At 44.4% G+C, this 14,192-nt stretch overlaps 1 protein-coding gene across 5 annotated transcripts in view; it reads right to left on the bottom strand.

Moving 5' to 3' along the window:
• NEK7 (NIMA related kinase 7) overlaps positions 1-14,192 on the bottom strand; it is a 162,392-nt gene that overhangs the window by 57,856 nt on the left and 90,344 nt on the right. For all 5 annotated transcript variants that reach the window (XM_073571739.1, XM_073571741.1, XM_073571737.1 and 2 more), the window contains one exon: positions 14,173-14,192. This exon is cut by the window's right edge and continues 91 nt beyond it. In XM_073571739.1, coding sequence (XP_073427840.1) covers positions 14,173-14,192 — 20 coding nt within the window. The remainder of the gene's footprint in view (positions 1-14,172) is intronic.

The following is a 14,192-nucleotide window of genomic DNA, read 5'->3' as shown; positions in this document are numbered from 1 at the left end:
ATGGTCCCATAGGCCCTGGACTAGGACTTCACCCATATGAGCCCCCCAACCGGAAGGGCTAGCATCCGTAGTGACTATGGGGGATATGTCACACTCCCAGGGAACCCCTCTGGACAAATTATCCTTTTCTAGCCACCACTCTAGGGACTCCCTTGTGCTTCGGGACAAGGTTAGCTGGCCCTCCAAGTAACCTCCAAGGATTTTTTGATGCAGTAAGACCTCCCCTGTAGTGTTCTTAAATGAAACTGGGCCCACTGGACCGCCGGATACAGGAGGAAAGGGAACCCAGAAGGGACATGACTTTCTTGAGGGACATGGTGGGGTTATTGGCAGCGTTTAGGATCTGATAGTGTAGGCGAACAAGCTTCTCCGGAGGCAGCCTGTTTCTCAGAATCTAGAATCAGGCCTAAAAATTGCTGAATTCTCATCGGCTGTAACCGAGATTTTTTTTTTTATATTAAGCAGCCAACCTAACCGCTCTAGGGCCGACATTGCCCTCTGTAGCTGTTCCTTACAATGTTTTGCCGTTTTCCCTATAATCAGGAAGTCATCTAAGTAGGGGACTACTAGAATGTTAGATTCACGTAGATGGGCCATAACTACCTTCCACCACTTTAGTAAACACCCGGGGAGCGACTGCCACCCCAAAGGGGAGGGCCGCATATTGGAAATGTTCAACTGACCCATTTAACTGAACCGCTACTCTGAGGAAGCGCTGATGGGCTGTATGAATGGGTATATGGTAGTATGCATCTTTTAAATCTAACACCACCATAAAGCAGTTTTGAAACAACAACTTTATTGTTGAATTGATTGTTTCCATTTGGAACGGCCGTATAACCAAGAAATCGTTTGAGGGACTTGAGATTAATTATAGTCCTAAAGGAGCCGTCTGGCTTGCGGACCAGGAACAGAGGGGAGTAGAAACCTTTCCCCCTTTCTCCCTCTGGAACCATAGTCAGGACTTTCTTGTGACAAAGCTCATGAACCTCGGCCTCCAGGGCAGCTTGTTCTGATGTGGAAGACCTGAGAGGGGTGACCTTAAATTGATCTAGGGGAACCCGGGTGAACTCTAGTCGTAAACCCGCAGCTATCACCCCCAGTATCCAGTTGCTGCTAGAGATTAGCGACCAGGCTGGGTAGAAGGCAGCTAGTCTCCCCCCACAGCATCTAGTCATTGGGGCGGTTTTTTAGTGTCACGTGATGGACATTCCTGGCGCCCCCCTCCTCCGAACATGAAACCTGTACTCTCCTTCTTTTGTCGTCCCATCTGCCCTGATCTCTAGACGGCCTTCTATGGAAATATCCTTTCCTGGTGAAGGGGCGTCTATAAGAAGGATTCGGGAGGCTGGGGAACTTCTTTTTATCGTTCCCGGCTTTCTCTAAAAGTTCGACCAGGACGGGGCCAAACAGATATTCCCCTCATATGGAATGGAGCAGAGTCGTGACCTGGCCTGGATATCTCCTGGCCAGCATTTTAACCAGAGGGCCCTTCGAGCTGCGTTTGATAACCCAGCTGATCTAGCCGCCATCCTTGCCGAGTCTGCTGAGGCATCAGCCAAGAAAGCCGCAGCACTCTGGATGATCGGTAGAGTTTTCCGACTGGATGCTCTTGGGGCTCCGTCCTTCAGATGGGAATCTAGTTGATCTAGCCAGACCATCACGGATCTGGCTATACAAGTGGCAGCTATCGCTGGTCTTAGGGCGCCTGCTGACATCTCCCATGTTCCCTTTAGAAAGGAATCCGCTTTTTTATCCAGCGGGTCTTTTAAGGAGGCCATATCATCGAACGGTATGGAGGACTTTTTGGAGGCTTTGGCTACTGCCGCGTCCAGCTTAGGGGCCTTATCCCATCTGTTTACCACTGGGTCATCAAATGGGTACCTCCGTTTGAAGGCAGGTGGTAAGGAGCCCCTTTTTTCGGGTCTCTTCCATTCCCTTTCTATCAGGCTCTGGACCTTATCATTTAATGGAAAAGCTTTGTGTTTCCTGGGATCTAGACCTCCGAACATTACCTGTGCCGAAAGCTCTGGCTTTGAGTCTGCTACTGCAATGGTGGACCTTATTGCTTTAACTAGCTTGTCCATCTGGTCTAATGGAAAGCAGAATCGGCTTGAGTCTTCATCCGAAGAGGATGAAGTGGAGGCCGGGGAATCCGAGGAGTAATTGTTCCTAGGGGCAGCTGAGGACTCCGACCCTGAGAAACTAAATTCTCTCCCCCTAGAAGAGTCCCTTTTAGATAGGGCTTTCATCTCTGTCCCTGTAAGGATGGGGGAGAGTGCAAGGGCCTGTCAGTCTATGCCTGGGCCCCCGTCCCCTTCCAACCCCTACCGTCTGTCGCACACATGGCTGACATAGTCTTTTGGGGTGGCCGTCTGGTAAGGGGCAACTACAGAGCGCACATTCCCTGTGCTTCTGTTTTACCGTAGCTTTCCTCCCCTGCGAAACCAGCATAAGGGAACACTGCATCAGGGTACATTCACGGAGATCTCTTACCCATGCAGATGAGGCAGGTACCGGATCACGGAGGGAGGCAGGGGGAATCCTTTAGACTGGAGGAACTTCTGCGGCTCTGCTCACTCGTCCGCTTCCACTCGTATGAGGCTTCACCGAGGCCTCCTTCTGTGGGTGCTCCTGCACGTCCTGCTGCTCTATGGGGGTTCTGTCATCCATCGCTGGGCCTTCAGAAGCACCCCGGCAGCATCACCTCCTGCCCTTTAAGGCCTCCCAGTATCCGGTCAGCAGGGCACTGGCGCGGCACCTCCCCCAGGAACCCTCCCGCGACCTTCCCCCGCATGAACCGTCCCCCCCCACCGCCTCGGGTACCGCGCGTCCCCCCGGATCGCCGCGCACACTAGGAAGGCGGCCGGCACCCGACTTCCGGTTTTGGCATTCCCGGCCCCGCCCCTTCCACCGCGTCACTTCCGCCGCGCGTCAGAGGCCGCGGGAGCGCGCGGAAAGGAGCCGGCACGGCGCCCCCGGCTCCGGTATGCCCGCCGCCCCCATGCGCGCCAGCCTGCGCTTGGCGACCGGACGCAACTGCCGACCTGGCCGGAGGGGGTTTGAGACCGGACCCCGGGGGAAAACGCATCAGGAGGGGCCTGCATACATACCTGGTGCCCGCATTCTGAAGACGGCTGTCCACCGGACCCTTTGCTCCGCCTGCTCTAACCACTGCCGTGGCGACCTACCCGGCCCCACCGTGGCGCTTCCAGGTACCCCGAGCTTGACCGAGGTAGGAGATCCCCCCGCTACCTGAGTCGGTCAGCCGGCCTGGGAATCCCTCGACGACTCCATGATGGACGATCTGAAGGAAGACCCGTCCTCTAGGAACAGGAAACCAACTGATGCGTGGGAGAGGTGCCGCCCTTTTGTATCTGTAGGTTTCCTGTTCCTGAAGGGCGGATCCCCTCTCTCAGGTGGTGCTGTCATGGACGACCGATAAATTAGCATTTTGCAAGCGTAATTAGCTTGCAGAATTGCTAGCGTTTTCCAAGCGATCTGGAGCATAGCTTGGAGAACTGATTGACAGGTTGGTCACACTTAGTGTTTGACGAGTGTGACCAACTTTTTACTATTGAGGCTGCCTATGCGGCATTAATAGTAAAAGATAGAATGTAAAAAATAATAAAAAAATATTGTTATTCTCACCTTCTGACGTCCCTCGCAGCCTTCCCGCCTTTCTCCACGCTCCCGGTCCCAGTAATCCTTTGCAACCATTACCGCGATGACGTCTGTTCTCGCGGGATCGCGACGTCGCGCGAATGACCGCGAGACTTCGCGATCCCGCGAGAACGGATGTCATCGCTCGCAAAGGCTTACTGGGACAGGGAGCGTGGAGAGAGGCGGGAAGGCTGTGCGGGACGTCGGAAGGTGAGAATAACAATATTTTTTATTTTAAATTCTATTTTTTACAGGGATATGGTACCCAAAGCCCGGACGACAGTCTCCTCTCCTCCGGACCGTGGGTACCATCCGCAAATGTTCTGCTTACTTTCGCATGTGTGCACAGCCACATGCGGAAAGTAAGCAGAACAATGCATTCCTATGGGTGCGGGATCGCCGCAATTCCGCAAAATTAATGAGCATGCAGCGTTTTTTACCGCGAAGCGATTCCGCCGCGGTAAAAACCGCAGTATTAGCACAGCATTGCGGAATCCCATAGGAATGCATGGGATGCTTATTTTTCACGTTTTCGCGGCAAAATCGCGAGGTTAAAACTGCAGCGGAAACGCAAAAAGAACGCCACGTGTGAACTCAGCCTTAGAAGATCCGGCAATTCAGTGAGCTATACAGTAAACTCACACTGACAGGTTTAATAAAGAAACGAAAGAATAGATATATACACATAGAATACACACTTATATATATATATATATACACACACACACACGTCATTGAGACACACATATATATATCTATTTATATTACACAGATTCTTCATAGTAGAATAGCTGCTAATTCAATTGCCGGCTTCTGTCAAATCATTCCCCAACCCGACATGAAATGACACATTTTTTTTACATACAGTAAACCATTTCATTTCACGTTTTTTTATATGTCCTTGACTAATAATTCGATGAGGGTTTGTGTGCAAAATTTGGGCGGTGTAGGTGTTATTTTAAGGAGTTAATTAGTTGTAAAAAAAATGTGTGGGCTTCTGCTGTAATTTGTCAACCAGAGAGGTTAAGCAGATGAGTGAGGGCAGATTTTAATAGCCATGAGAGGGACCACTGTTTTAGCCCCCCCGGCTACAAAAATCTACCCCAGACACCCCAGAAATGGCGCATCTATAGGATGTGCCATTTCTGGCACTTATCCTCTCTATTCCCATTGCCCTGTAGTGGTGGCGAATGGGTTAATATAACAAAGGGTTAATGTCACCATTCGATTGTAAGGTGACATTAAGCCGATTAATAAAGGAGAGGTGTCAATAAGGTGTCCATTATTAACCCTATACTAAGAAAGGGTTAAAAACCACACACAGACATTAATTAAAAAGTCATTTAATGAAATAAATACACCAAGTTTTTGACAAATTTTTATTAGTCTGATAATCCCCAAAAAACCATGACCTGCAAAAAAAAAAAAACATAAAAAATCACCAATATCCTTACCTCCCCGCCGTTCAGTCATGTCCCACGCTGCAATCCATCAGAAGGGGTTAAATAGTTTACAATGATGACCGGTGCTAATGCGACCAGCCCCACTGTAATCTACTACAAAATGAATTGATTCAGCTATGCGCAGCCTCAATGGCTGCCTGTAGATGATTGAATTACCGTGGGAAAGTTTGACTTTTTTCCCACGGTCATTAGTTCATTCACAGATCAGCCGGGGGACTCCCAAAAATGGAAATTAGTTGCATCCTCAAAGGAGGATTAAAATGGGCCATGTAGCTCAATATATAGCATTGTGCAAGTACATGGGTTAGCAACAGTGTCCTTTATGAAGGAATTACAGAAAAGGTGGTTATCTCATGGTCATAAGGGTGTGTAATGCACATACACTTAGGATTCAGTTCTTCCTGCCTGTTCCAGTGGCCATCACAAGTACACAATTTACATACTTATAGTAACATGCCAACTATGGCCTCAGCCAGCTTCGCAATGTTCTATTGAGAGGCGCAGCTGAGACTTTAGTCAGCACGTGACCACAAATGAAGAAACTGCATGTGACGACCACTGTACCCAGCAAGATTAGCCGAATCCTAATTGTGTTCATTACACACCCTTCATATTTGACAGGCTGCAGCACATGCCAAAGATTTAGCTGGTTATGGACAACGCCTTTTACAAATTTACAAAAGACAGTATGTTGATTATCTAAATACTGTATAAAATATGAATATAATATATAAAAAAAAATAAAAAATGTGTATATACAGCTCTGGCATAAATTAAGAGACTACCACATCAAAACCCTGTCAAGGCCAGCCCAATCTCCAGACCTGAACCCCATTGAAAACCTCTGGACTGTAATCAAGAGGATGATGGATAGTCACAAGCCATCAACCAAAGAAGATCTGCTTACATTTTTGTGCCAGGAGCAGTGTGAAAGACTGGTAGCAAAGCATGCCAAGACGCATAAAAATTGTTTTTAAAAATCATGGTTATTTCACAAAATGTTGATTTCAAAACTTTGCCTGAGTTAAAACATTAGTATTGTTGTTTCTAAATGATTATGAACTTGTTTTCTTTGAATTATTTGGGATCTGAAAGCACTTTTTTTTTGTTTTTTAATTTGACCATTTCTCCTTTTCAGAAAAAAAAATACAAAATTTAGTGCTTAGAAATTCGGGGACATGTTGTCAGTAGTTTATAGACTAAAAGAACAATTTACATTTTACTCAAAAATATACCTAGAAAGAGAAAAATCAGACAAACTAAAGATCTGGAAGTGGTCTCTTAATATACAGCTCTGGCAAAAATTATTTATATATATTTTTATACATACCGTATATACTCGCATATAAGCTGAGATTTTCAGCCCATTTTTTGGGCTGAAAGTCCCCCCTCTCAGCTTATATGCGAGTCATATACCGGGGGGAGGGGGAGTGAGGGTGTCAGATCATACTTTCCCCCCGGCGCAGTCTCTGTAGCCCCCCCACTTCTCCCATGGTCTCTGGCACTCTTCTTCTTTGGTCACATGGTACCGCTCATTAAAGTCATGAATATGCGCATATTCATGACTTTAATGAGCGGTATCAAGTGACTGGTGAAGGAAGGAAGAGCTGCCGGAGACTGCGCCAGGAGGGGCTGCAGAAACCGTGCCAGGAGGGAGTAAGTATATGCGATATTCACCTGTCCCCGTTCCACCGCAACGGCTGCTCTGTGATCTGCGTCCTCTGGCTCTGATGTTCAGGTCAGAGGGCGCGGTGACGTAGTCAGTGCGCCCGGCGCCCTCTGCCTAAAAAGTCACTGACAAGAGGACCCGGGAGACAGAGCAGCCGCAGCGGTGGATTGGGGACAGGTGAATATCGCCAGTGCAGGGGGGCCTGAGCCAGCGGTAACACTGGCACCTGTCCCCCATAGCGCGCCAGCGTCCTTGCCTGCTCAGGACAGCGGCACCTGGCCCCCAGCGATGAGAGGTGAGTGTCATTTTTTTATTTGCAGCAGCAGCGGCATATGGGGGAATAATGTATGGAGCATCTTATGGGGGCATAATCTATGGAGCATCTTATGGGGGCATAATGTATGGAGCATCTTATGGAGGCATAATGTATGTAACATCATATGGAGGCATAATGTATGGAGCATCTTTTGGGGGCATAATGTATGGAGCATCTTATGGGGGCATAATCTAAGGAGCATTTTATGGGGGCATAATCTACGGAACATCTTATGGGGCATAATGTATGAAGCATCTTATGGGGGCATAATCTATGGAGCATCTTATGGGGGCATAATCTATGGAGCATCTTATGGGGGCATAATCTATGGAGCATCTTATGGGGGCATAATCTATGGAGCATCTTATGGGGGCATAATCTATGGAGCATCTTGTGGGGCAGCATATGGGGGCATAATATATGGAGCATCTTATGGGGGCATAATGTATGGAGCATCTTATGGGGCATAATCTATGGAGCGTCTTATGGGGCATAATCTATGAAGCATCTTATGAGACATAATCTATGGAGCATTTTATGGGGGAATAATCTATAGAGCATCTAATGGGGCATATTCTATGGAGCATTTTATGGGGCCATAACCTTTATGGAGCATTATATAGGGCATATTATTCTATGGAGCATCTTATGGGGCCATTATTAACCTTTGTGCAGCATTATATGGGGTGTATTTTGTATGGAGCATCTTATGGGGCCATCTTAGAAAACTTAGAAAAGTAATGTTCATATGTTCGCAGACATGTTATGTTTTTTGTTATTTCTAATTTCTACTTAATTTTAGTGGTAAAATTGAAGCTGCAGAAGGGAAATTCTGATTTCAGTATGTTTATGTGTATATTTTATTTTGGTCTCTTTGAAAGTTTTCTTTTTTTTGAATTTTCAGGTGATCTAAACTTTCTTTTAAAAAAAAAAAAAAAAAAAAAACACAACAAGAGAACCCCTTTGGTTTTACACCTTTGAAAAGTTTACAACGAATTACAACAACTTGCATCCTAGGAAAATGTTACAGTACACCACATGAAAAATATAGAATAGATCTGTAGCTTGTAATCTCTTCATCGTGGCCATACAACCAGTCTCTACCAGATTTACACATCAGAGAATGTTTGATGTCAATAAGATGGAGATCAGCTTGTTAACATATGCATGATGGAATAACAGCTTCTTATAAAACCATAAACAAGAAACATATCTATAAGCCCACCTGTAGAAGAATAATACAAAGAATATGGCCTATCCAGAAATATTTACACATGATCATCTTGAGTTATTTCAGTTTACATTACAAATTAATTTACATAAATTGAGTAACTTTGTAAATCAGGATTACGGTCAGATAAGTAATGCAATGTATTTGTATCTGTTCTATATAGACATTCACAATTGTGAAGTCTTCAGAGTTAAAATCTCCCCTCACCCCCCAATTCTTACAAACAGGGACCTCAAGACATCAAAGCACCAAAAAGTTCTGGCATAAATCACTTTGAAAAGTCACAAAAAATTTTTGTGCAACATGGAGCTGAGCAAAAATAAAAACAACTTTTGGCGTTTTTACCCTACTTTGTAAAGTGTTACACCAAGCTTTTCGTCCCTTACATCAGAATTCTTACTCCAGTGTGTGGAGACGCAAGGCACTTTTCAGACGGGTCAGATTCATTAAGAGGCGTGTGTTGCGTTTCTTAATTAACCAGACATCTCACGCAAAAACACCCCTCTCATCAAGACTGGCAGGTCTTAATGAATCAGGGCATCGTTCACGCCAGTCTTGATGATGGGGCATGTTTGAGTGAGGTGTATCTGATTCAATGAGACATGCACGCCTCTTAATTAATACATCGCTCCTGAAAACTGGTGCCCACCTCCATGCACCTTGCCACAAATCTTACTCCAGTCTCAGACTGGATTTCTGGTGTAAGGCATGCCACAACTTGTCATGAATTAGAGGAATAGCTGTTTCCACAGCCCGTAGTGGCCGTGTTGAGTCAAGAGTAGCAATGAGTGAACGTGTTCGGGTAAGGTGTTAACTGCATGACTTCGGCGTGATCGAAAAATATGTTCGAGTCCCCACAACTACATGTCTCACGGCTGTTAAACAATCCTGCATATGTTGTGGCTGTTGGTTTGTTAGGCAATCCCTGCAAGTGTTGCCCCTGTCGAACAACCACGAGGACTCAGTCACTCTGATAGCGCCTGAGTATGCTCAGATAACAACTTATCCAAGCACGTTTGCTCATCACTAGTCAAGTGTCATAAAATATTGCAGCGACACTGTTGCGCAGAAGTTTCGCAACTTTTCAAAATGATTTATGACAGATCTCTGGTGTAATCACTTTGATGAATGAGGGCCAAAGTGTTTCTTGCTCTGTTAGACCTTGCATTAAAAAGTAATTTTATCTTTTGCAATGGACACTTGGGGATTATTTTTCCTTTGGGGGGTATTGCAAAGTCGGCCAAGTTTTTTGAGTTCAGATGACCACTGATGGTCACAGCAGCTGCCCAACCAGAGTAAGATGCATTAGGATACAATATTTTCTCTGTCACTGCTGAAGGTTTTCTCCATATGACATTCACCTTGGTTGTTTGTTCCAATAAGTAAAACTACAGTATAGCCAGGAAAAAAAAAAATCACAAAATTATATGCTCCAAGATGTAGCATCAAAGGCTATCCTATCGGTAAAACACTACCTTCAGACTGAATGCTGACTGCACTCATCAGAGGTCAAAGATATGAGAGAGAAAAATTGTCGTCAAGCCTAGAACAGCCTGACTGTAATTGAAAGCTGGGTGCCAAAAAAAGCAGCAAACACAAAAGCCCCAAGGATATAACAAAAGGGCATATAATAATAACGTGGTGAGGAGCAGGAACCGGCATAATGGAATTATCATGAATCATGGAAATAAAACCGTACAGCCATGTTCACATCGTTTCAGTCTCTGCAGATTGCAACCTTGACCAACATATTTATGATAAATTGCAATTTAATCCCTTCCCATTTTTCATTTTTACACTTTTTTTTGTAGGATGAGTTGTAGTTTATGAGACCATTCAATGTAGTATATTTACTGAATAATGGGAAAGATTTTCCAAATGCAGTGAAATAAATGCAATTTCCTCCACTTTTTTTTGCATTTACTGTGTTGAGTCTGAGGAAAAATATGACCTGGCAACATGATTCTTCAGATCAGGACAATCACGACCATACCAAACTTTTAAATTTTTTTTTTCCTACATACAAATGATTTTTTTAAAAAAATATATAGAAGTTGTAAAATCGCAGCACAAATCCTTATTTTTCCGCAGACTCACTTTTATGACAGCTTGGTTTTTTTTAATGACATGCTGTCATTTTCCCTGGTATCATTTTGTGCTACCTTCAACGTTTTGATTATTTTTTAGTGCATTTATTGTGGTTAAGAACGTCCACCGAAAACAGGAAATTTTTTGCAATTCTGACCAGTGTCCCTTTATGAGGTAATAACTCTAGAACGCTTCAACGGATCGTAGCGATTCTGAGTTTGCTTTTTCGTGACATATTGGTCTTCATGATAGTCGTAAATTTAGGTCGATAATTTTTGCGTTTATTTGTGAAAAAAATGGAAATTTGGCGAAAATTTTAAAAATGTCGCAGTTTTCAAATTTGATTCTGTTAAACCAGAAAGTTATGTGACACAAAATAGTTAATAAATAACATTTCCCACATGTCTACTTTACATCAGCAAAATTTTGGAAACAAATTTTTTTTTTTGTTAGGAAGTTATAAGGGTTAAAAGTTGACCAACGATTTCTCATTTTTAGAACAAAATTTACAAAACCATTTTTTTTTAGGGACCACCTCACATTTGAAGTCACTTTGAGGGGTCTATATGGCAGAAAATACCCAAAAGTGACACCATTCTAAAAACTGCACCCCTCAAGCTACTCAAAACCACATTCAAGAAGATTATTAACCCTTCAGGTGCTTCACAGGAACTAAAGCAACGTGGAAGGAAAAAATGGACATTTTAATTTTTCCAACAAAAATTTTTTTTAGCATCAATTTTTTCATTTTCACATGGGCAACAGGATAAAATGGATCCTAAAATTTGTTGGGCAATTTCTCCTGAGTACACAGATACCTCATATGTGGTCATAAACCACTGTTTGGGCGCACGGCAGGGCTCGGAAGGGAAGGACCACCATTTGACTTTTTGAATGGAAAATTACCTCCAATCGTTAGCGGTTGCCATGTCGCATTTGGAGAGCCCCTGTGAGCCTAAGCATTGGAGCACCCCCACAAGTGACCCCATTTTGGAAACTAGACCATCCAAGGAACTTCTCTAGATGCATAGTGAGCACTTTGAACCCTCAGGTGCTTCACAAATTGATCCGTAAAAAAAAAGTACTTTTTTATCGCAAAAATTTTCTTTTAGCCTCAATTTTTTCATTTTCACATGGGTAACAGGATAAAATAGATCCTAAAATTTGTTGGGCAATTTCTCCTGAGTACATCGATACCTCATATGTGGTCATAAACCACTGTTTGGGCGCACGCCAGGGCCCAGAAGGGAAGGAACGCCATTTGACTTTTGAATGGAAAATTAGTCAAAATCGTTAGCGGACACCATATCGTGTTTGGAGAGCCCCTGTGTGCCTAAACATTGAAGTACCCCCACAAGTGACCCCATTTTGGAAACTAGACCCCTGAAGGAACTTATCTAGATGTGTGGCGAGCTCTTTGAACCCCCAAGTGCTCCACAGAAGTTTATAACGCAGAGCCGTGAAAATAAAAAATCATTTTTTTTCCACAAATATTTTTTAGCCCTCAATTTTTTATTTTCCCAAGGCTAACAGGAGAAATTAGACCCCCAAAGTTGTTGTGCAATTTTTCCTGAGTACGCTGATACCCCATATGTTGGGGTAAACCACTGTTTGGATGCATGTCGGGGCTCGGAAGGGAGGGAGCACTGTTTGACTTTTTTGACGCAAAATTGGCTGGAATTAATAGTGGCGCCATGTCGCATTTGCAGACCCCCTGGTGTGCCTAAATAGTGGAAACCCTCTTAATTCTAACTCAACCCCAACACACCCCTAACCCTAATCCCAACCCTAACCACAACACACCCCTAACCCTAATTCCAACCCTAACCCCAACACACCCCAACCATAACCCTAACCACAAGCCTAACCCTAATCCCAACCCCAACACACCCCTAACCCTAATCTTAACCCTAATTCAAACCCTAACCCTAATCCTAACCCTAATTCCAACCCTAACCCTAATAGCAACCCTAACTGCAACTCTAACCCTAATTCTAACCTTAACCCTAAAGGAAAAATACAAATAAATATATTTTCTTTATTTTATTATGTGTCCCTACCTATGGGGGTGATAAAGGGGGGCTTTATTTACTTTTTTTTTGTATTTTGATAACTGTGATAGTTTATCACAGTGATCAAAATGTACCTGTAAAATGAATGAATGAATCCGCCGGCTGGCAGATTCGCGGGCGCACTGCGCATGCGCCCGCCATGTTGTAAGATGGCGGCGCCCATAGAAAGACGACGGCGGGACACCGGGAGGTACCGGGGGGCTATAGGGGGGGGACCGGAAGGCAGGGGGAAGCGGGGGGAAGCGGAGGGGGAGCAGATTATGACGGCGGCTGTCGTTCACCGTCAGTAGGTGGCGGCGGCATATCGCCGCTGTCAGTCGTGGGGGGGGGGGGTCGGATCACTGTCTCCAGCCATGTCCGATGCTTATTGCAGCATCGGCCATGGCTGGATTGTAATATTTCACCAAATATCATTGGTGAAATATTACTATCGCTCTGATTGGCTGTTTCACTTTCAACAGCCAATCAGAGCGATCGTAGCCACGTGGGGACTAAGCCACCCCCCTGTGGTGAAGTACAAAGGGTCCTGTCACTGCGGGTCGGGTGACCTTTCAGTGACCCCAGTCACCCGACCCGCAGAAGGGCAATTAATTCATGACGCCACATAGGCGTCACTGGTCAGATTGGCACAGCTTTTCATGACACCTATGTGGCGTCATTGGTCGGGAAAGGGTTAAAATACTGGTTAAATAACTATATACTTCGATAGAGTGGACTAGGCAATATCTGTGGGGGCAGATTATGCTCAGCAGGGTATGTAGGTTGGAGTTTGCTTTGCTTGCACGGATTCTGATTTGCATCTATCGGTAGAGATGGTTTTGCACAGGATACATATAATATGGTTTATGACTACTGGACTCCTGTGTTACCATATTATTGGTTGTCCGACCTCATTTTGGACAATACTCTGACTAAAGGTGGGTCTGCTATATACATAGTATATACACCTGTAGGACCATCACTTGCTGCGTGAACTCCTTCATCTCTTATACAGTTTTGCTTTATAAAGGTTGTAGCAACTAAAAGATTATATTATACTTTCTATCCAGCCTTAATTATTTTTTGGAAGTTATGCAACTGGAACATCCTACCTTATTGTAGGTCTGAATGGTGCCCCATTCTTCCGCTATAAGTTTCAGTCTTGGAAGGTCCTCTTTCGGGCAGTTTCTGACATGGGGAAATCTAAGGAGGGGGCTGACTTAGGTACTGAAATGAGCAAGTCAGGTAGCACAAGGCACGTAAAGATCCAGGAAACGCTGCCCCATGCCAGACGAACTGACAGAGGAGCTGCTAGGACGTACAAAGATCAGGGCATATTTTAGATCCAAGGCGAAGCAGTACTTTTCCAAAACAATTTAATGACATTTAGCTACATATTTTTTAGTTAAAAATTACTTTAAATGCCAAGTTTTTTGCAATACCTTCGCAAAAAATGGAAATGGAAGCATTTAGGAGCGAGAGAAGAATGACTTGTATTTATTGATATTTCGGCACATCACTGCCCGTTTCTTACTGGCCTTTGATGCTGCCATTTTTTTTTTTTGCAGTGTAGTCTTTTCTTACTTCTTAGCTTTGTATCTCCTTTGCACCCATACAGACGATAATCCACTCACTACTGGTTAGAAGAGGGCTTGGGGACATTTTTTTAATTACATAAGGAATAAACTTACCTTTATCATCCTCGATAGGT

The sequence above is a fragment of the Dendrobates tinctorius genome, unplaced genomic scaffold, assembly GCF_039654945.1.
Source record: "Dendrobates tinctorius isolate UK_male_01 unplaced genomic scaffold, ASM3965494v1 ptg000029l, whole genome shotgun sequence".
Lineage (NCBI taxonomy): Eukaryota > Metazoa > Chordata > Amphibia > Anura > Dendrobatidae > Dendrobates > Dendrobates tinctorius.
The sequence above is the reverse complement of the archived record's forward strand: the minus strand, read 5'-3'. Positions and strand labels throughout refer to the sequence as shown.